This window comes from Corythoichthys intestinalis, chromosome 6, assembly GCF_030265065.1.
Source record: "Corythoichthys intestinalis isolate RoL2023-P3 chromosome 6, ASM3026506v1, whole genome shotgun sequence".
Lineage (NCBI taxonomy): Eukaryota > Metazoa > Chordata > Actinopteri > Syngnathiformes > Syngnathidae > Corythoichthys > Corythoichthys intestinalis.
This window is the reverse complement of record NC_080400.1, coordinates 23,636,807-23,658,497: the sequence shown is the minus strand read 5'-3', so window position 1 is coordinate 23,658,497 and position 21,691 is coordinate 23,636,807. Positions and strand designations below refer to the sequence as shown.

Below are 21,691 nucleotides of genomic sequence, written 5' to 3'. Positions count from 1 at the left end.
AGGATAAGCCTGAGAATGATCGGTTTTCTCTTTGCTCTATATGAGCAATATTTCAAGATTGCTTACACGGCTGAGAGCCGGGGCAAACTGCCCTTATGTGTGTGTGACATGCACGGACAGTTCGTGCATGCTATCGATCCATATAAACTTTGAATATAAGCCTAAACTGGGATAATTTATGTCTGTTATTTGTGTCCTCTCAAAATATGAGCTCCCTGGAATGACGAATGACAGCCAGCAGTAGAGATGCCGATCGATCGGGTCCGATCACGTCATTTTCAAAGTATCGGAATCGGCAAAAAAATATCGGACGTGCCTTTTTTTTAATATAAATATATATATATATATTTTTTTTTAATTAAATCGTTTTCTAATTGTATTTAACGTTACAAACATAATATGTTACACTCATCCAGAGACTTTAGGCTTCAGGTAGGGTTATCAAATTTATCCCGTTAACGGCGGTAATTAATAAAAAAAAATATTTATTACATTTAAATATTTAACGCAATTAACGCATGCTCTGCACGACCCACTCACGCATTGTCGCGCTTAATCTGTAATGGAGCCGTTTTACCGATATATAGAGCTAAAAGGCAGCATAAAATGAGTAGAGTGAATTTTGGCAGCCTTTGGAGCCTTTTTTTAATTGGCTAAAACCTTACAATCCCTCTCCCTACGATTAGAAATTTCGTGGGAAGCAATGTGCAGAAGAAAGGTAGTAATTGATCTTTGTCTTAATATCCAATATTATTTCCCAACGCAGAGAAGATATATCAATCGGTACCACTGCGCACATTCATGGTTGCACTTCCCATGATGCATTTGGGCAGAAGTTAAATGGCTACAGTATCATTTACTGAAAGCTCAACAAATACACTAGATGGCAATATTTAGTCACGATATACAAAGTCACATTTATCCTTTAAGAATTACAAGTCTTTCTATCCATGGATCCCTCTCACAGAAAGAATGTTTATAATGTAAATGCCATCTTGAGGATTTATTGTCATAATAAACAAATACAATACTTATGTATGTAATATGTAATATGTTGAATGTATATATTCGTCCGAGTTTTATTCGTTTTTTTCTTAATGCATTGCCAAAATGTATATGATGGGGAAAAATTAGCGGGAATGATTGGAATTGAATCGGGAGCAAAAAAAAAAGTAATCGGATCGGGAAATATTGGGATCAGCAGATACTCAAACTAAAACGAGCGGGATCGGATCGGGAGCAAAAAAAACATGATCGGAACAACCCTAGCCAGCAGGTGTGTCATATGTTTTGATGCTTCTGCGCATGCAGGTGTTCTTGCTCAGCGCGTGTCGGACTGCGAATTGGTGCGCATGCATAATACTTGAAGGGTCCCAATCGACAAAGGCAGTCTGAACGGGCACGCCCCCCCCAAAAAAACAGATATGACAAAAAATCGGATTTGTGCATTGAGACCCGTAGTATGACCGTAGGCTGTTCTGACTTTGAAGGTTAAAACAGCCCGCTCTGTACCGTGAGAGACCTGCACTGGTTGCTGACCCCTGTTTTACAGCATTTATTGGTTACAAAATGAATGATGTCTCTAGTAGAATGAATTATTATAAAATCGATTAAGATTAGTTGTGATGTCGTCTAGGTACCTAAATAAATTACAGAGTCGATTCTTGTCACTTCGACCCCAGTCTTTCATTAAATTAAGTATTGGTGTTTCGACAGATTCAGAATACGCGTAGTGTACGTTTGTCATTCTAGTTAAAAATTATGTAACGCAGTGCAAGTACGTTTTTTAGTTTTTGCATACAATTAGGCTTGTCTGTAGTTTGCCTTATTTGTACATTGTACTTAATTTTAATTTCCGGCAGTTTTTAGTTTTATTCATCAACCTTTTCAACTACCTAAATACTGTATTATAATACATTGGTTGTAATTCTTTACTAAATGAGAAAAAAAATGTTGATTGACGTCATGCCTGAACTGGAGCGCACAAACGAAAGAATAAGGAAGCTACACTCTGAGACTATTTTGAAGTATCCCGTTTATTTATTTTGCCCTCTGCTTTTATTGCAGACTCAACAAAAAAAATCGTAGGGCAAAAATAATGTGGAGAGTGACAATACGCGAAATTTTACCAATTGAACAGGATTGTTCTTTGATTTCCAACTGCCCATGAAGTCAACATTTTGGGAAGTGCATGACGTCATCACTCAGTCACAGCGTCTGTCTCGGCTCTGTTGGCTGTGACCGAAGCGAAAGCAGCTGAGACATAATCAGACTGCATTTAAATAATAGTAAAGAAAAACAAAATAAGGAACGCCCGACTTTCCGAGTCAACCGTGAAAACGGTCCGAGTGACTCATTCAACACAGCGAGAGGGGCAACATGTCCGAGACGTACGGTATGTTCGTTCGGGGTCTTTTAATTCCCCGCCTAAGCCGTGAATGTGAAGGTTTCTCTGCTCTAGTAGGATGTGAAAGGCGCTTAGCTAACATCGCTAACTGGCTATCTTACAGGGTAGCTAGCTCTCTCACATTGGTAATTCATTATTATTGGATGGTGCTGAACTTTTTATTTAAAAAAACGCTGTTTCGTTCTGTGTTGGTGCTTGGGTCTTTCCATCTGCAGTTTATGGTACACACCCAGCTTCCGTAGCACTGGCGAGGCTACATTTTTGACAGGTGAAAGTTGGTCAAACTTGAGTCGCAGTAATATTTCCGGACATGAATGACGAGTGAACACACACGGTTTCGCTAAACCCGAAGTAATTGCACAAAAAATGTTCTATATTCATTGTCGTATATATATATGTGTATATATATATTTCATATCATATAAAGCTAAACCTAAAAGGCCTGCTGCATCAGGAAGTTGGAAAGTGTGTGTGTGTGTGTGGGGGGGGGGGGGGGGGGGGCGTGCGTGTGCGCGCGTGTGTTGGATGGCAATGACGGTGCTAGACGTCCAATCCAGTTTGACTGGGGGCGTTTAGCGACGTCCATGGTATCTAAAGAGTTATCGTTAAATATTTTCCCATTTAATTCTATTTTTTTATTATAATTGTTATTACATTTTAAAATTTAATATAAGCGGAAAAATTTGTAAATATAACCCTTTTTTTTTTTTTTTTTAACTTTTTTCCCCCAAATTATTTATATATATATATATATATATATATATATATATATATATATATATATATATATATATATATATGTGTGTGTGGTTATCTAAGGGCTTTCAAAATTATCGCGTTAACGTTAAAATATTTGACGCAATTAACGCACATGTCCCGCTCAGACAGTATTCTGCCTTTTGGTAAGTTTTACAGCAAGGTTTTTTGTGCTGTCTAACAGCGAACTCTTGTGGTTGCTTTGCGACATGGTTTATTGCTTTCTTGCCAGTTCAATATGGCTGCACGACGTCTCGGGCTGACGCCTACGTTGTAATGTTGTGCTTATTTGATCCTTGGACAAGATTTGTCCGTAAGTATGGTTGTTGTAAATAATGTACATATTATGTTAGTAAGCGAAATGTTATATTTTTTGTATGAGACGCTTTTTGTTTATGTTTAGTGAACCTGTATAGCGTGCTAAGCTAACGTTGTTGCTAATGCAATGCTTGTGTACTTTTTTTTTGTAGTTTCACTGCGGTCTAAAGAGGACAGTAGTTTGAGGCCATTTTATTAATAAATCAGATGAAAAAGGAAGAAGTCTGATTATTAAGGCGTCGTTCACTAGCTGTCTAGTTTTGGAAAAAGTAGACGCTTCGGAGTGAGGACAGCATAGACAGATTTAAATGACAGTAGAGTGAAATGCCCACTACAGTCCTTATGTACCGTATGTTGAATGTATATATCCATCTTGTGTCTTATCTTTCCATTCCAACAAATTATTTTACAAAATATATATATAATTTACAGAAAAATATGGCATATTTTATAGATGGTTTGAATTGCGATTAATTGTGATTAATTACGATTAATTAATTTTTAAGCTGTAATTAACTCGATTAAAATTTTTAATCGTTTGACAGCCCTAATATATATATATATGTGTATATATATATATATATATGTGTGTATATGTGTATATATATATATATGTGTGTATATATGTATATATATATATATGTGTGTGTATATATATATATATATCAATAAATATATTTAAAAAGCATTTTAAATTAAAAAGAAAAAAATCCAAAAAGGAAAAAAAAGAAAAACGCTGCAAATATTCAGTTATTTATTTATTATTATTACTACTTAGATTATTTATGTTTAATAATAATAAAAATCCCCCAAAAAAGGAAAAAGTAAATGTTTGTGTTACTTAAAAAATAATATGCAAGAATGTATATATTTAAAGTGAAAATATGAAACCATTTACAGCCATTTAAATTAATTCAATATCTATTGTCGTCAATGGCAGGCAATAAGTTAAATTCTATTAAATTTAAAATAAACTAAGGTCAACTCCAAAGTGTTATTGGGGGCCACAACAAGAATGTATTTTTGTTTTTATTTGTAGAAATCTGTAGGAATTTTAAAAACTATTTTATCCTTGTATTTATTAAGATTTTTTTAATTGAATATCAAAAAATCACAATATTAATGAATACTAGTTCAAAAAATGGATATGTACTTAAAATTGAAACTTAGTATCCACAGTGGTTGACATCCCATTTTGGCCACACTAGTGCTGCAACGATTAATCAATTAACTCGAGTAATTCAATTAGGAAAAAGCTTCAAATCAAATTGTGCTGCTTCAAGTAATCGTATAATTAGAGTGGCGATGTAATGGTTTGTTTTTAAACCTTTTGCACTTAGTTTTATTGATTTTGGGTGGATACACTGCCCTCTAGTTGCAACAGTGAATATGGCATAACTCATGTAACATGCCTAAATCCAGCTGTTCCCTGGTAAGACCAACATAAGGTAAGTTTTTGTTTGAGCTAATATTTTTTAATGCACTTTTGTGGGAATAAGTCTTTGAATGAGCATTGTTTAAAAAAAAAAAAAAAGTTAGAATTTTATAGCATTTAAGCTAGCAGACTTTTGCTATGCAAGTTAGCCAGTTGTTCTTTTTTTATACCTAGATCCTCATTTATTATTTTTTTTAATACCATTTGAGGCTAAAGGTTTTTTTTTTTTTTTTTTTTTAAATGAAAGTGTAATTCTGCAATTTGAAGAAATACTCGGGAATTTTATTTTGTATTTGCATTTATTGCTCTTTTGAAAGTGCAATCTTAGCAAGCCTTTGTTTTACATCTCCTAAAATTGATTCACTAACGCATGAAATGTTCCTAATTGGATTACTCAATTATTCGAACCAACTAGTTGATAGATTAATCGACTTCTAAAATAATGGATAGCTGCAGCCCTTGGCACCACTTGTACATCAATTAACATTGTGTTGTTAAAAAAAAAAAGTGGTGTTCATGTATGTGGACACTTGATCGTTATGTGGTTAAAAAAACTAATCGCCCAAAATATTCACTGTCGCTGTAAAGAGTTAAGCATTACTAACTTGATGATGAACTTCAAATCGTCTATCCCTATTAAAGAAATTGGAAATTCTATTGATCCATTCGATCCATGTGAAAAACACAAGCATATTTTTCAAAATATTAAAATTACCACACTACTGTATGGTAGTTAAATCCACTGACTAAAAATACAATTAAATACAATGAAAACAAGCAAATATTTTGTTTTTGTGCACAATTTTGGTGCATACAGAAAAATGCAAACGATGGAATTATACATAGAAATGATTATGAATCAAAAGAGCACCATCAAAGCCAAGCAGTAATTCATATTTTTTTGGTACAAGGTAATGAAACAGCAACTGCTAGATTTGCTTTTTTTAGTACAGTGGTACCTCCACATATGAATTTAATCCGTTTGAGGACCTGGTTTGTAAGTCAAAATGGTCGTTTGTTGAGTGGGATTTTCCTATAAGAATACATTATAATTCGATAAACTCATTCCATAGCCCAAAAACCTACGCTAAAACCTTAATAAATACTTATAAATATATTATAAATACAAATCGTGAAAACAATAATAATAATGTAACGCATCGAGGTCTAATATAGCGGTTGTGTTTTGAATGCTGTTCCTGAACTGTATGACTGACGAGAGAGAGAGAGGTGCGGCAGAGTGTGAAGTTTTTACTTTGTCTTTTCATGTTCTGTTGTTGGCGTCGGCTACGGCGAACAGTAGCTGTGTTGTGCTGAACAAGTCCTGAAATAAATGATTAAAAACCTGACGAAGCTGGTGACTTCCTTGCCGACGTTACAATAATAATTGTCACTTAACTTACAAGAGACTGGCGAACGGAGGTCATAGGAGGACCGTCAAGATCATAGACATATTCCGGCCGTATTGTCGAGCCAGTTCCCTGACGCACACATCACGCTCATATTTTTCTATCATTCCATCTTAATTTCAATGGTAAGTGTCACCTTTTCCCTTACTTTCACCACCTGCACTAACCTTCTTGGGACCCATGTTGATTTCTCTCACAACAAAATCCGCCATGCTGCTGTCTTGCGGGAAAACAATGAAATTGCGTCGCTGTCATAAATCATTGCATTTCGAACATGTCATCATATGTCGAGACAAATGACGAGTCAAATTTTAGTGGGATTTCGAAAGGATTGTATGTCGATGTGTTCGTATGTTGAGGTACCACGGTTTACTGATTATGAATATATTGTCTATTAGATTTAATTACTATTATTAAAATATATAAGCATATATATTGATTATACAATAACTCACAGGGGTAATCAATAGCCACCACTGATATTTCTGTTAAGGCCACTTGTTTGTATTGACTCTCAGCTTTTGCCCTGTAAGCGAATGTCTGCGTGTTTTACTGTTGAATATATATAATTAAAGTCTTGTAAGTAATGTATTGATTTCCTTTTGTGTGCTCCTCCAAGTTCTTTTTCACTATTAGTCAACTTGTCCCTTCTTTCAATCTTGTGATACTCCAACCACAACATCCTGATGGGATGATGTTAAAATGGCAGCGTTGGTGTGTTGCTCTTGTCACACTGACAGCTGGACAGCCGTGTAAGGGACTGCGGGACGTCTGGGAAGATGCTTGAAAAGCTGAGGCAAGCTTAGAAACTGACACTTGTATCTTGTCGGCTGTGCTGTCATGGCAGATAATGGCGGAGGATTTTTTTTTTTTTAAATTTAAGAATTCATGTTGTTCCTCTGATGTCTGCTGCCGATTTAATCTTGACTAAACATCTACTGGGCCTTAGGTGTGTATTTGCTAAAGGAGGTGGCTTGAGTTTTTTTTTTTTTTTTTTTTTGCTCCAGTATACTTCAGTGTTGGCTTTGATTGTTCTGCCCATGCTTGGGGGGGATAATTAATTTCATTAGCATTCCAAAAATATGCCGGTTAGGTTAATTGAATATTCTTAAGTTGTCCAGGGATAGGACTGTGAGTGAGGCTGGTTGTTGTCTAAATGTGCCCTATGGTTGTCCAGTGATTAGACACTTCTCTCCATTCAAGCAAGAAGCTTCTCCAGGGAGAAAGGCTTAAATATTATTTACAGATTTGGGATTCACTGTTGTTTCAGGTTATTCTTTAATCACTCTGCAGACGCACTGACCCACATTCCCCCTAGAATGTAAAAAATAAATAAATAATGAGAATGTTTGAAAGTCAACTGTCGAAAAAAATCTTTGTAGTAATATTTCAATATCCTTCACATTGGAAATAAGACTCCTGTAGTGACTATTTCTAAATGTGGAGTGCTGCTATTATTTTTTGCCACTTGTGGCTGTACTGTATTGTCTGTGACCTTTAGCATAAATGGCTTTAAAAGGCATTAGCGAATAAGTTTGTTGAATTGACTGTCTTTTAACATGTATTGAATAGGACTTTGACGACGCATCAGTCATTATCAATACATCGAGTGGTTAAGCAACGGTCCAATCAAAAAGCAAAACATGGGTCAACATCATCATTATTCAAATTAGTTGTTTTGTAAAAATTAGTTTTTCTTTCAAATGTCTGAAATGTTTCGGCCACAAATATTGTTAAAAAAAAATCAAAATGTTATTTTTTTATTGCTTTTATTAGCTAACCGATTGCGTAAATGTGTAAAAAATATCGGATTAAATGGAATCATGGCAGACTTTACTATTTTTAAAACGGAATTTTCACCCAAAAAATGCAGGTGCAACCTTTATGCTCGATATGCTGTTCTCGCTACGACCATTACACAATTCATACTTACGTAAAACTGAAAAATCATACAATTTAGTATCAGCTACGTAGTTTAACCATACAGACAAGTTACGCTCAAAATAATCTACAAAGATCTAATATAAAAATACAACTTCTCGTACAACAACAAAAATAAACTTTACTTCAGACAAACAGTACTTACAAACAAAAATTGCCCAACGAAGGACTAAAGACCAACATCATGGCCTAAACTGCAATTTAGGCAGCCATCTTGGCTTTCACAACAAACAATGTCGCCAAGCGTCCTCAAGAGGGTACTCTAGGAAAGCGCAAAAACCCCTGTTCCTTCCAGAACTTTGCCAAAGGCAGAAAGAGTTAAGACTGTTAAGAAACAAACAAGAAACTGAATATATTACCATAGTGGCATTGTTTGGGTAGTGTACTTATAGATTTTGCTATGTATGTAAGTTGTTACTAAATAAACATACAATCAGGTCAATTTACAGTCTTTAAACCACTATAAAATGTACATATGTAGTTTTATTTGTTTCAGTCATATTGGCATCGAAAATTGGCCCTAACATCTCCTATATTGTGTTGCGACCTATATGAGAGTCAACTTAAAATGCAGTGGTACCTCTGTTTATGAAATTAATTGTTTCTGGAAGTAGTTCTGTAACCTGCAAATTCCATAAGTAGGGACACATTTCCCATGTATAAACCCTAATCGGGTTAACACTACTAAACACTACTAAAACGCCACATTAAATTTTAAAATCAGGGTAAAACCAGAATAAAACTACAGCCAAACACATTTGAATCATTCCATATTGCTAACCTAACCATTAATATGAGGAGGAAACCTGTGCTCATATGTGCTGCTAACGTAGTGGCCCATGTGTGGGCTGAAAAAAACTCTTCATGAGACAAAAACGTGAGGAGACCTGTGCTCTTTTGGCGAGGATGGCTCAGACGTCGGCCCGCAATAACAACACCGTCGCGCCTGTGCATGTCATCATACTGCGACACTCAAATTGAAACGTCATCAACAATAGGCCAATAAGAGGGTAGAATCGCGTTGCTGAAGCATGGTGAGAAAGATTATGACCAATAGGGCAGCAGGATCTTATGGCGTGACACTTAAAAGCAGAAAGTAGGAATTACGTACCGTATTTTTTGGACTATAAGTCGCAGTTTTTTTTCATAGTTTGGCTGGGGGTGCGATTTATACTTATGTGTGAAATTATTAACATTATCACATTATTACATCATTTCACATGTTATTTTGGTGTTTTGGAGTAACACTTATGGTTTGGTAAACTAGCATTAGCATGTTCTTTATGCTATAGTTATCTGAATAACTCTTAATAGCTATGTTACGTTAACATGCCGGCCACGTTTGCATTTCATTGTTAATGCTTACATTATCATACTGAACACTTATTCAGCATGTTGTTTTCTATTGTATTTTTATTTTAAATTACCTTTCAAGATTACATATCTGTTCTATGTGTTGGATTTTATCAAGTAAATTTCCCCCAACAATGCAATTTATGCTCTGGTGCGACTTGTGTTTTTTTTTCCTCTTCATTGCGCAGTTTTGGGCTGGTGCGACTTATACTCAGGTGCGTCTTATAGTCCGAAAAATACGGTATGTCTATTTCACAGTATTGTACTGTATTTTGCCTCTCCTGTCCTTAATTTTCCTTGGTAACGAGACAATATTTTCCTGTTGAGGCGCGTAACCTGAAAATTCCATTTATTTCCATTTGTAGAGATGTTCATAAGTAGAGGTACCACTGTACGTACTTTTTCAACCACAAACTAGGGGTGTGATCTATCTGCTGGAGCGACCTATACGCGAGCATACAGTGGGGCAAATAAGTATTTATTCAACCACCAATTGTGCAAGTTTTTCTACTTGAAAAGATTAGAGAGGCCTGTAATCGTCAACATGGGTAAACCTCAACCATGAGAGACAGAATGTGAAAAAAAAGTCAAATTTTTTGATTTTTAAAAAATGTATTTCCAAATTAGAGTGGAAAATAAGTATTTGGTCACCTACAAACAAGCAAGATTTCTGGCTGTCAAAGAGGTCTACCTTCCTCTAATGAGGTCTAACGAGGTCTAACGAGGCTCCACTCGTTACCTGTATTAATGGCACCTGTTTTATTCATTATCAGTATAAAAGACACCTGTCCACAACTTCAGTCAGTCACACTCCAAACTCCACTATGACCAAAACAAAAGAGCTGTCCAAGGACACCAGAGACAAAATTGTAGACCTGCACCAGGCTGGGAAGACTGAATCTGCAATAAGTAAAATGCTTGGTGTAAAGAAATCCATTATGGCAGCAATTATTAGAAAACGAAAGACATGCAAGACCACTGATAATCTCCCTCAATCTGGGGCTCCATGGAAGATCTCACCCCATGGCGTCAAAATGATAACAAGAACAGTGAGCAAAAATCCCAGAAGCACACGGGAGGACCTAGTGAATGACCTACAGAGGGCTGGGACCACGGTAACAAAGGCAACAGTAACACAATGCGCCGCCAGGGACTCAAATCCTGCACTGCCAGACATGTCCCCCTGCTGAAGCCAGTACACGTCCAGGCCCGTCTGCGGTTCGCTAGAGAGCATTTGGATGATCCAGAAGAGGACTGGGAGAATGTGTTATGGTCATGTGAAACCAAAATAGAACCTTTTAGTAGAAACACAGGTTCTCGTGTTTGGAGGAGATAGAATTTTGAATTGCATCCGAAGAACACCATAACCACTGTGAAGCATGGGGGTGGAAACATCATGCTTTGGGGCTGTTTTTCTGCAAAGGGACCAGGACGACTGATCTGTGTAAAGGAAAGAATGAATGGGGCCATGTATTGTGAGATTTTGAGTGAAAATCTCCTTCCATCAGTAGCTGGGTCTTTCAGCATGACAATGATCCCAAACACACAGCCAGGGCAACAAAGGAGTGGCTTCGTAAGAAGCATTTCAAGGTCCTGGAGTGGCTGAGCCAGTCTCCAGATCTCAACCCCATAGAAAATCTGTGGAGGGAGTTGAAAAGTCCGTGTTGCCCAACGACAGCCTCAAATCATCACTGCTCTAGAGGAGCTCTGCATGGAGGAACGGGCCAAAATACTAGCAACAGTGTGTGAAAAGCTTTTGAAGAGATACAGAAAACGTTTGGCCTCCGTTATTGCCAACAAAGGGTACATAACATGGTATGGAGATGAACTTTTGGTATTGACCAAATACTTATTTTCCACCATGATTTGCAAATAAATTCTTTAAAAATCAAACTGTGATTTTCTGGGTTTTTTTTTCCACATTCTGTCTCTCATGGTTGAGGTTCACCCATGTTGACAATTACAGGCCTCTCTAATATTTTCAAGTGGGAGAACTTGCACAATTAGTGGTTGACTAAATACTTTATTTGCCCCACTGTATATTACTGTATGTGATTTACACCCTTAGTTTTGATGCACTCGACATGAATTGTGGCCATGGTCATCTCCTTGTGTGTTGTTGGAAATACAATATTGTAACTTAAAAAAAAAAAAAAAAAATCAAGTTGAGATTTTCCATTAATTGTTGCAGCTTAACACAGTATGCTTACATTTTGCAAGATTAAAGTTCAATTTTCAAGTTTTGGTGTTTTAAAGCTGTATTTTTAGTCAGTTTTTGGCATCACAATATACAAAATTTCATCAGCGTGCTTGCTCACAGCCTGGTGTCATCAGAGTGCTCAGAGTTGTCCTGCGCAAAAACATCTGTACAAACAGCTGGTGACGACGGTGGTGCAGTCACCCAGAGCCATGTTTAACAGATTTAATGCTGAACATGTGCTAAGCTCTGCTGCTTCGCCTTCCAATACAGCCAGCGTGCACAAACCGTGTTGTGTGTGCTCAGTGATTAGAAGGTTAATTTGGGGCCTGCCATGAGCTGTGAGAGTAGGATCTTGACGAGATTAAAAGGATTGTCTCCGAGGTTCCGAGCGCCAAGTGCAGACAGTTCTGGTTTTCCCCTGACATTTACTTAGCATTGATCTCCTCTCTTTTCTGCTTTCAGACTTTCTCTTTAAGTTCCTTGTGATTGGCAGCGCCGGGACAGGGAAATCCTGCCTTCTTCATCAGTTCATTGAGAACAAATGTGAGTTTTTTTGGAATGTTTTTTTTAATAAGTGAAAGTTGACTTCAAAAAGAAGGGCTGCACGTCTCAGACAAGCAACCACAATTCTAAGCATTGTTTTGAATAAATATTTGTGTAATTGTACAGTTAAACAGGACTCCAACCACACTATCGGCGTAGAATTTGGTTCCAGAGTGGTCAATGTCGCCGGGAAGACGGTCAAGCTGCAGATTTGGGACACTGCCGGCCAGGAGCGCTTCCGGTAACTTTTTGCGGATTTCATTTTGGAACAGAACAGTTTGACACCATGTTAATTTGAAAGGCGGTAAATTAAATGCAGCAACTGTTTGGGTTCACAGCTCTGTGACGCGCAGCTACTATCGCGGAGCAGCCGGAGCACTTCTTGTCTATGACATTACCAGGTAAAATATTGGTTCCATAAAATAATCAGCAAAGAGATCATGTATTTGTGTTTATTTGACACTTTACTGAGGAGTATGTAGACGTTAGGGCGACTCTTGGTACATTTTGGCTTGTGTCCTTTGGGAGAATTCAGGTTTTTAGCCAAATACTAGTATGTGTGACATAGTTGTTTGTCATGTCTCATGTAAAATGCTTGTAGTCTCCCCAAAATTGTAAAGTTATCGTATATTTATGGACTAAAAGGCGCACTTAAAATCTAGGGGTGCACGATATCCATTTTTTTTTAAACCGATACCAATATCGATAATTTCCTGCTCCTCAAGGCCGGTACCGATACCATAACCGATAATATATATATATAATTTTTCAATGTATATTCATCTGAGTTTTTGAACACCTGCAGGTCAAAAATACTAGCAGTTGATTCAGCATAGCATTTGCCTTTGACCGAACCAGAATTTTCATGATGACATGAACATTATTATAATGAACAAAACAAAGACAAGAACAGTTTTGACTTCAAATAAAGTGCCCATATTATTTTTTTCAAATAAATATAATTTGAGTCAATCACAATCAATCACTCAATATCATTGACGATGTGTTCCCCTGAACAATGAGCACTGATCTAAAACAGGTATTGTGCTTTGTCAGCAGATAAAACATTTGGTGCAACAGGAGAGGAGACTTTTGTCGTCTTGGTCCATGAAACAACTTTCTTAACCTGGCAATTATAGAACAGCAAGCCTATCAATAACCAAAAGGCCTCTTAAGAACTTGTAAATATAACACTGTAAAATGCAAACATTTGCTAATTGCCATTGTACGGTTTATAACTCAGTGAAGGAAAAATATGGACTCTAGAACAGTAACAAAACTTCGCATACTGGCAAAACAGGAGTGGAAACAAATGCATACATCCCAATCCGACACAGTGCCAAAAATATTATTAATAGGCCCAATAACATATTGTTATCGGATTTATTGGGATGACATCATAATCCCTATTATCGGACCGATGATTATCGGACCGATAAATATCGGACCGATAAATATCGTGCATCTCTATTAAAATCCTTTATTTTTCCCAAAAACTGACTGCACTTTATAATCCAATGTGCCTTTTATATGGATTCTGGTTGCTTAATGATTGATTTTGAAGGCTCATGATTCTATTTAACTGCTCCGGTAAAGTAAGACACTTTTCTATTACTGTGATAAATAGTGTGACATATCTGAAAATTATCATAGTTTATGTGCAACTGTTTTCTGCAAATAGAGATGAAAGCGAAAGTAAAGCTTGTTGATCGAAAAAAAATAATGTGTCCCTGTGTCCTGTCTCAAAGCCGAGAGACGTACAACGCCCTGACCAACTGGTTGACAGATGCACGAACACTAGCGAGCCCTAACATTGTCATCATCCTGTGTGGCAACAAGAAGGACCTGGAGGCAGAGCGAGAGGTTACATTTCTGGAGGCGTCGCGCTTTGCTCAAGAGAACGGTATCGCAATCGTTCTTGTTTTATTTTTCACTTTCTTGTCATGTTTCTCATTTCGTATCTGTCTGCACAGAGCTGATGTTCTTGGAGACCAGCGCGCTGACAGGGGAGAACGTAGAAGAGGGATTCCTCAAGTGCGCTCGCACCATCCTCAACAAGATCGACTCAGGTAATCATCTGGTGTATGTGGCGTGTGATGTAGACTGCTGAATTTAAGTAAGATCACCTACAAAGAAATTAGCCGTGGCTCACTCTTACAGGGATTTACTTTTAAAAGTGTGAGAATGACTAAAATATTAGGCATTGTGAAGTAATTTCAAGACTATCTTTGAAAGACTCCAAGCGGCCAGCAGATGCCATACGGCTTGCAAAGTGCATCAACAAATACTAATGAGGTGGTGACTATTTTTGACATTATTCTAAATTGGAAACCACAAAGTGACCATGCTCCTCTCCATGCTTCATGAATTGAGGATGGAATCATTAAAAAAAAAAAAAAAAAAAATGAAGAAACAATACTATCAAAGAAGTCAACTCAATTTCAGGAATTGCATTTCCGAACAATAAAATTCTACTGCATTTCATTAATAGGTACTACATTGTGGAATGAACTAACACCTGAATTTAAGAATATTAAATCACGTCCACAGTTTAAAACAGATATGTATGTATGTATGTATGTGTATATATATATATATATATATATATATATATATATTAGGGCTGTCAAACGATTAAAATTTTTAATCGAGTTAATTACAGCTTAAAAATTAATCAATCGTAATTAATCGCAATTAATCGCAATTCAAACCATCTATAAAATATGCCATATTTTTCTTTAACTTATATATATATTCTGTAAAATAAATTGTTGGAATGGAAAGATAAAACACAAGATGGATATATACATTCAACATACGGTACATAAGGACTGTAGTGGGCATTTCACTCTACTGTCATTTAAATCTGTCTATGCTGTCCTCACTCCGAAGCGTCTACTTTTTCCAAAGCTAGACAGCTAGTGAACGACGCCTTAATAATCAGACTTCTTCCTTTTTCATCTGATTTATTAATAAAATGGCCTCAAACCATTGTCCTCTTTAGACCGTGGTAAAACTACAAAAAAAAAGTACACAAGCATTGCATTAGCAACAACGTTAGCTTAGCACGCTATACAGGTTCACTAAACATAAACAAAAAGCGCCTCATACAAAAAATATAACATTTCGCTTACTAACATAATATATACATTCTTTACAACAACCATACTTACGGACAAATCTTGTCCAAGGATCATATAAGCACAACATTACAACGTAGGCGTCAGCCCGAGACGTCGTGCAGCCATATTGAACTGGCAAGAAAACAATACACCATGTCGCAAAGCGACCACAAGAGTTCGCTGTTAGACAGCACAAAAAGCCTTGCTGTAAAACTTACCAAAAGGCAGAATACTGTCTGAGCGGGACATGTGCGTTAATTGCGTCAAATATTTTAACGTGATTAATTTAAAAAATTAATTACCGCGCTTTAACGCGATAATTTTGACAGCCCTAATATATATATATATATGTATATACACACTGATTATCAATACATATAAAAATAATTATTTTAAATTGAAAAAATTTTGACATTAAAAAACATTAAAAAAAAAAAAAAAAAAAAAAAAAAAAAAGAAGAAAGAAATACCGGTACTTATTTTTTTCACATGAACTGAAAACAAATACAGTGGTACTTCAACATCTGATTGCTTCGATATCCGACCTAAAATTTGACTCGCCATTTATTTCTACATCCGACAATATGCTCGAACTACGACTATTTAGTGCAGGTGGTGAAAAAAGGAAAAAAATGAGGCTTACCATTGAAATGAAGATGGAAATGATATCCGTGAACTGGCTCGACAATACGGCCATAGAATGTCTCCGATCTCGACGGTCCTCCTCCGACCTCTGTTCGCCAGTCTTTATAAGTTAAGTTGACAGTTATTATGGTGGTATCATCGCCAAAGAAATCATCAGCTTCATCAGGTTTTTAATCATTTATTTCAGAACTTGTTCAACACACCTACTGTCCACCGCAGTTGATGCCAACCACAAAACATTAAAAGAGAAAGTAAAATCTCTACAAGGTTAACTTGGGAAGAATTGAATACCGGTATGTACAGTACATGCAGTTTGCCCACTTCCCAGTTCTTATTTTTGTCATTGGCCTTTGAGATGGACAGGGCATAGACTTCAAAATACTTGACAGGAAACGGGAAACGGGGCCGATCTGTAGGGTGCCTATTTTCAAAAACTTCAAATTCAAATATTTTCAAAACCAAAGCTGCTACCGACCTAAAACCAAAACAGGCACCTACCGTAGCTATATATGAGTCTCCATGAGCAGTGGCATCAAAAAATTCAAAGTCACTCCCTTTTAAAATCCCGATTAATTATTTTTTTAAGTATAACAAAGCTTGAAAATAGCTATAAAAGTCCAATTTTACTCTAGATGCACAAAAATCACCAAATGCAGAGATAATCACCTATATTTTCAGGATCAATAGCGATATTTAACATATATAAGTTTTTGACCAAAATAGCAACCTTTTTTTTTTTTTACTGCAAGTTTTCAACAGCTAATAAATCACTCAATTTAACATCAGAAACTGAATACTTGAGGAAAACATGCAGCAATAAAAATAATATGTAAAAAGATTATAAATACTATATACAATCACAATTTATTATGGAATATAATAGTCCTTTATTATACAGTTATACAATGAAATTTTGGAGCATCTCTTTACAGTGCAGGATAAGTTAAAATCTCAAAAGTGACGTGCAAGTATGAAATTTAAATATACATAAATATAAAATGCGTGTGAGATAGGGGTGTGACACATGATCATGATATCGTTTTAAAAAGGTGTCAGCGTCGAAAAAAGTAAAATAAAAAGGAACCAACAAGTTGCTACCAAAATCTTCCACCATAAGTGTCTCAGTTAACTCTAAGGCTGCATTGACGGTGCAACACGCCCAATCCATTTAGACTGGGAACGTTCGTTCCTTCATTCAAAACCAGAGCATTTAGTCATTCTGTCCGATTTTCAGGGCATTTACAGGTCACTTGCGGTTCATTTTAGGGCATTTACAGGTCATTTTCTGTTGAGTTTGAGTCACTGCCCAGAACAGGTGATTCCCAGGTCACTTCCCATTCTGTAACTTAAACCAGAAGTGACCCATAAAATACCCCAAAATCAACAGGAAGTAATTGAACATCAACGGGTAAATCACCTTAAATGGCCCAAAATTACCTCATTGCCTGGAACTGGCTCCCACTGACGGCCATAGACATTCAATCCGTTTGAGGGGGGGGGGGGGGGGGGTCAGCGCTGCCACCCTCCCAGTTCAAATGGATTGGACGTCTACTAGTGATAAACTCATTCCAATTCACAGCAGAAGCTTGTTTTTCTTTTTATTAGTTGTTTGTAGGATATCCTAGAAGGATTTCCTGACCAATGTATCGATAATCGTTGTATCTAGACCTGTCGCGGTAACAAATTTTAGTGGGGGATAAATTCTCATAAATTATTGCGATATGCGATATTATTGCGCCTCCCCTCAAAAAAACTTTTTTTTTGAGCGTTTATTTATTGTCATCATCATCGGTGTCATTGACAGTTGCAAGATGTGATATTACCAACCCGAAAAAAACAAAGAAAAGACAAGGGCTGACGAGAGAAGCATATGCTTATCAAGTCCCTTCCCCTTTTAACCGATTTACAATAACACAGTTAGAATACAGTATATATTAATAGATCAAGTACACCCATAAACGCAATAAATGTTTACTTTTAAAATAAAAAATATCTTTTAAGAAATCACATCTAAAAACAATAGACCATGCCACTCGGCCCTGCCTCCATCCATTAAATGAATGTATAAAAACGAACATGCCCAGAAGTCAATAAAACAGAGTGGCACAAGGAAGCTGAACTCTTAACTTTACCGTCTTCATTTTTATATACCGCGCAATAAATGGAATTATTGCATATTGCGACAGGCTTAGTTGTATCGCCATATCGTCAGATCATCGTTATCGTGAGCTTTATATCGCAAATCGTGTCGTATCGTGAGGTACCAAGAGGTTCCCACTCCTTGTGGTCCTCCTTGCCGGTGCGACCATGTTGGGGTTGACGACCGCCATGATCAGCCCGACACTCTGCTTCTCGATCGTAGAGCGCGCCAGCGCCTTCTGGGTTAACTTGTAGCCAGCCTTGACAGACTTGTCGTTCTCCCAGAACTTTATCATATGCTAATTTTTAAAAGAAAGACCAGTATATGTTTGGAGTTGTTGTTTTTTTAATTACACAAAAAAAGTCCCTTGCCTATGAAGTGGAAGTTCAGAATTTTTGACATTAGGCTTAATTTTGGAGTTACTGGGGTCTTAATTAGTCGGTGGAGTTGGCTTCAACAAATTCGGTGCAGGGCTCTGGAGTGGCTAAGCTAGTGTGAGACAAGGGTGCTTGCGAACATAGCTTTAAAGAATCAGGATTAACGCACTCAATTTTCTCTCGGGCTACACTGTATTCCCGTTTTTCCTCCGATGACCATGATGACTCATACCAAGCATTTGCCTCCCCAGGAGAGTTGGATCCAGAAAGGATGGGCTCAGGCATCCAGTATGGGGATGCGTCGCTGAGACAGCTGCGACAACCGCGAGGCAGCACCACACAGAACAAGCAGCAGTGTAGTTGCTAGGGTTGCGCACTGCTCCCAAACTCTTCGTTCAGTCCACAAGACGTCCCATACAGGTCAGTGACGTCCAACTCAAACGGTTTTTTGTCAGGAAAACAGTTTTAAGTCTTCTTCTCTTCTGTGTATCAGCTCCAGGTGTTTTGGGGTGTCTTGCACACACCTCGGAGCACCTGGATGAATCGGTCATGAAGACCACTACAACTCCGGGTTCTTGGCTTCTGGTAAGGTGTATTTATATGTGTGAGGACTCTTTGGAGTAGTCTTCAGTCCTTACCAGACATGGATAAGTCAATGGTTGTTTGTATGGGATGTCTTTTTTTTTTTTGTTTTAATTCATTTGCTTCCGTTACTGTCTTTAGTCACACATGCGGTTCAAAATTTGCGCCTAATTTCATTTATGTATAATATTTTTGATTGGAGTGTTGCTCAGTTTGTTGACTTTTTCCAGAAATTTTACTTCGTACGGTATTTAACTCTTTCAATTCCATTCATGGTGATAGACGTCCAATCATATGGCTCTCTTCAGCCTTATGCTGTGAATTTAATTTGTAATTAGTAGACGTCTGGACTGGAAGGGCTGGCATCGAATGGTCATCCACTGCCAGAACTCACAGTTGAAGAGGATTGGACATCGATATCACTGTTAATGGAAGTCAGTGACTTAAATGGAAAGATAACAGGTCTATGAAGAGCCTCATTACAAGAGAATATTGTGCATTTGAGTTGATTGGTGTCATTTTTGGATCTTGTTGTCCAGTCGTGAGCTTTATAAAAGCACAAAAGTACAGATCATGCTCTAGTTGGCCCGAGTACTGTATAAGTTGTAGTAACAGACCTCCCAAGTCACCCATACTGACGTCACAGGAAACCACATCTCCCACAGTTCCCCCAAAACGATTATATATGTGCTAGCCTGTTTTATTTTTTTTTTACTTTCCCTCGGAAAGCACACAAGCTGATCGAGATCACAACGGGGAATTTTCTTCATTTCTGCACCACAGCTGGTGAGCTTTGTCGAGCTGCTGAGGCTGAATGGATGAGAAAACAAAACAAAAAATCAGGTCAAACCGACCCAAAACTAACAAGTGTGTTTGCGAGCTCTCAAACGTACACATTTTAGAATCTCAAGTCAGCAGACTTGAAACAAAGAAGACACAGAATCATGAAAATAGGAGATAACATATCTAGAAATGTACCATATATCAAATTGTTTTTGTTCATTTTGTAATAGTTTTGCTTCCTTCTGTGTAAAGATGTATTGGGGTCACACTGACAAGAAAACAAGGTCATAATATCATGGGTGAGAAATTTTAGATAAGAATGAGGTTAGGTGTGAATGGCTGATATAGGCTCCAACTTAGTCAAGAGTTGGCGTTATAACTTATTAGTACTATTTTTCTCTTCTCGGTGTGGCCTCAACTCTCCTTTCCTTCTGCAAGTGCACTTTTACTTTTCAGATGTTCTGTTTATATGCTGTAACTAAAGAATTGTACATTTTCATTTGACTTGAAACTGTAATAAAGATTTTAAATGCCATTGTTTCTTAATAAGAACATCTGAGTGTGAAATTGATTTTTGCATAGTGAGTTTCATTTGTCCTGAAGAATTTGCATTAAACCTGCAACTGTTATTATTTTGAAATGTCAGTCAGTTCACTTTAAAACACTCAGTTGTTGCTTGGTAACAAATGACTAATGAATAGGACCATACATCTGGACTAAAACTTATGTTGTAAATAAGAGTTGTCTTTGGGTGAGTGTTGATCATTGATTGTAACAATTATGCAATCCCAGTAAATCTTTTTCCAGTGAACAACTGATGTTATTTTGTCACTGACTACATAAAGCCCCTTTCTTCAAATCACACAACATATATTTCAATGGCATACCCTTAAATCATGTAACAGAGACTGTGTGACTGTTCACATCGTCTTCAACAGGGGCACATTTGTCAATAAGAACTAAAAAGCAACATAGCAGGTTATAAGGAAGGTTTATTATCACTGGGCTAACATGATGAACAATAAATGGTTGCCAAGACATCTCAACCATCTTGATTTATGCCCCTGGCTCGGTTCAGTTGCAGCCAGAGTGGTTTTATGTAGCTGGAGTGTATCTATCGACTGATTTATTGATCTTGGCCAGGCTGTCGGTTGACCTCATGGTTCAATTGCTCAAGAAACGTGTGATGCTGACAGTTCGCCACGAGATGGTGCCAAAGCACCAGACGGAGTCCTACATTACGTCATTCCTGTCTTTTATGAATAAAGTACTATTGATGCTAACTGTAATGAGGCCATTTCTTTGTGAGTTTCAGTTCAATACTTTTTACGTAATTGTTCCGTGTACACTCAATAAATGACAAGGAATCCTTAGTTCGAAGTACACCAGTCCCTGGAGTAAAAAGTTCCTGTGGTCGGTAGTGTTGTCTTTGACCAGAAGCCTAAAGTTCTCAAAAACATTTAAAACAAGGTAATGATGCCAGGTTAAATAAAATGCAGCAAGTTAGCAAATCGGATGTGATTTATTTTTTATTTATTTTTATTTTTTGCTTTTCAGACTCCCTCCCAACTGAATTCCATTCCTATGGCGACTTTGGAACCTGAATTTATTTGTACTACTCTAAAACTGAATATTGATATTCAAATTTAAAAAACTGAAATGTCTCGTTAATTGGATAAA

General features: G+C 37.0%; 1 protein-coding gene across 1 annotated transcript; it reads left to right on the top strand.

The window, feature by feature from the left end:
• The first annotated feature begins 2,193 nt into the window (after positions 1–2,193).
• On the top strand, positions 2,194–21,463 carry rab4b (RAB4B, member RAS oncogene family). Its single transcript, XM_057839596.1, has 8 exons — positions 2,194–2,395; positions 12,282–12,362; positions 12,489–12,603; positions 12,701–12,763; positions 14,111–14,265; positions 14,336–14,431; positions 18,898–19,066; positions 19,140–21,463. Exons 1-7 carry the CDS (start codon positions 2,380–2,382, stop codon positions 19,011–19,013), a joined length of 642 nt encoding a protein of 213 aa, XP_057695579.1. The 5' UTR covers positions 2,194–2,379; the 3' UTR covers positions 19,014–19,066; positions 19,140–21,463.
• The last annotated feature ends 228 nt before the right edge of the window (positions 21,464–21,691 follow it).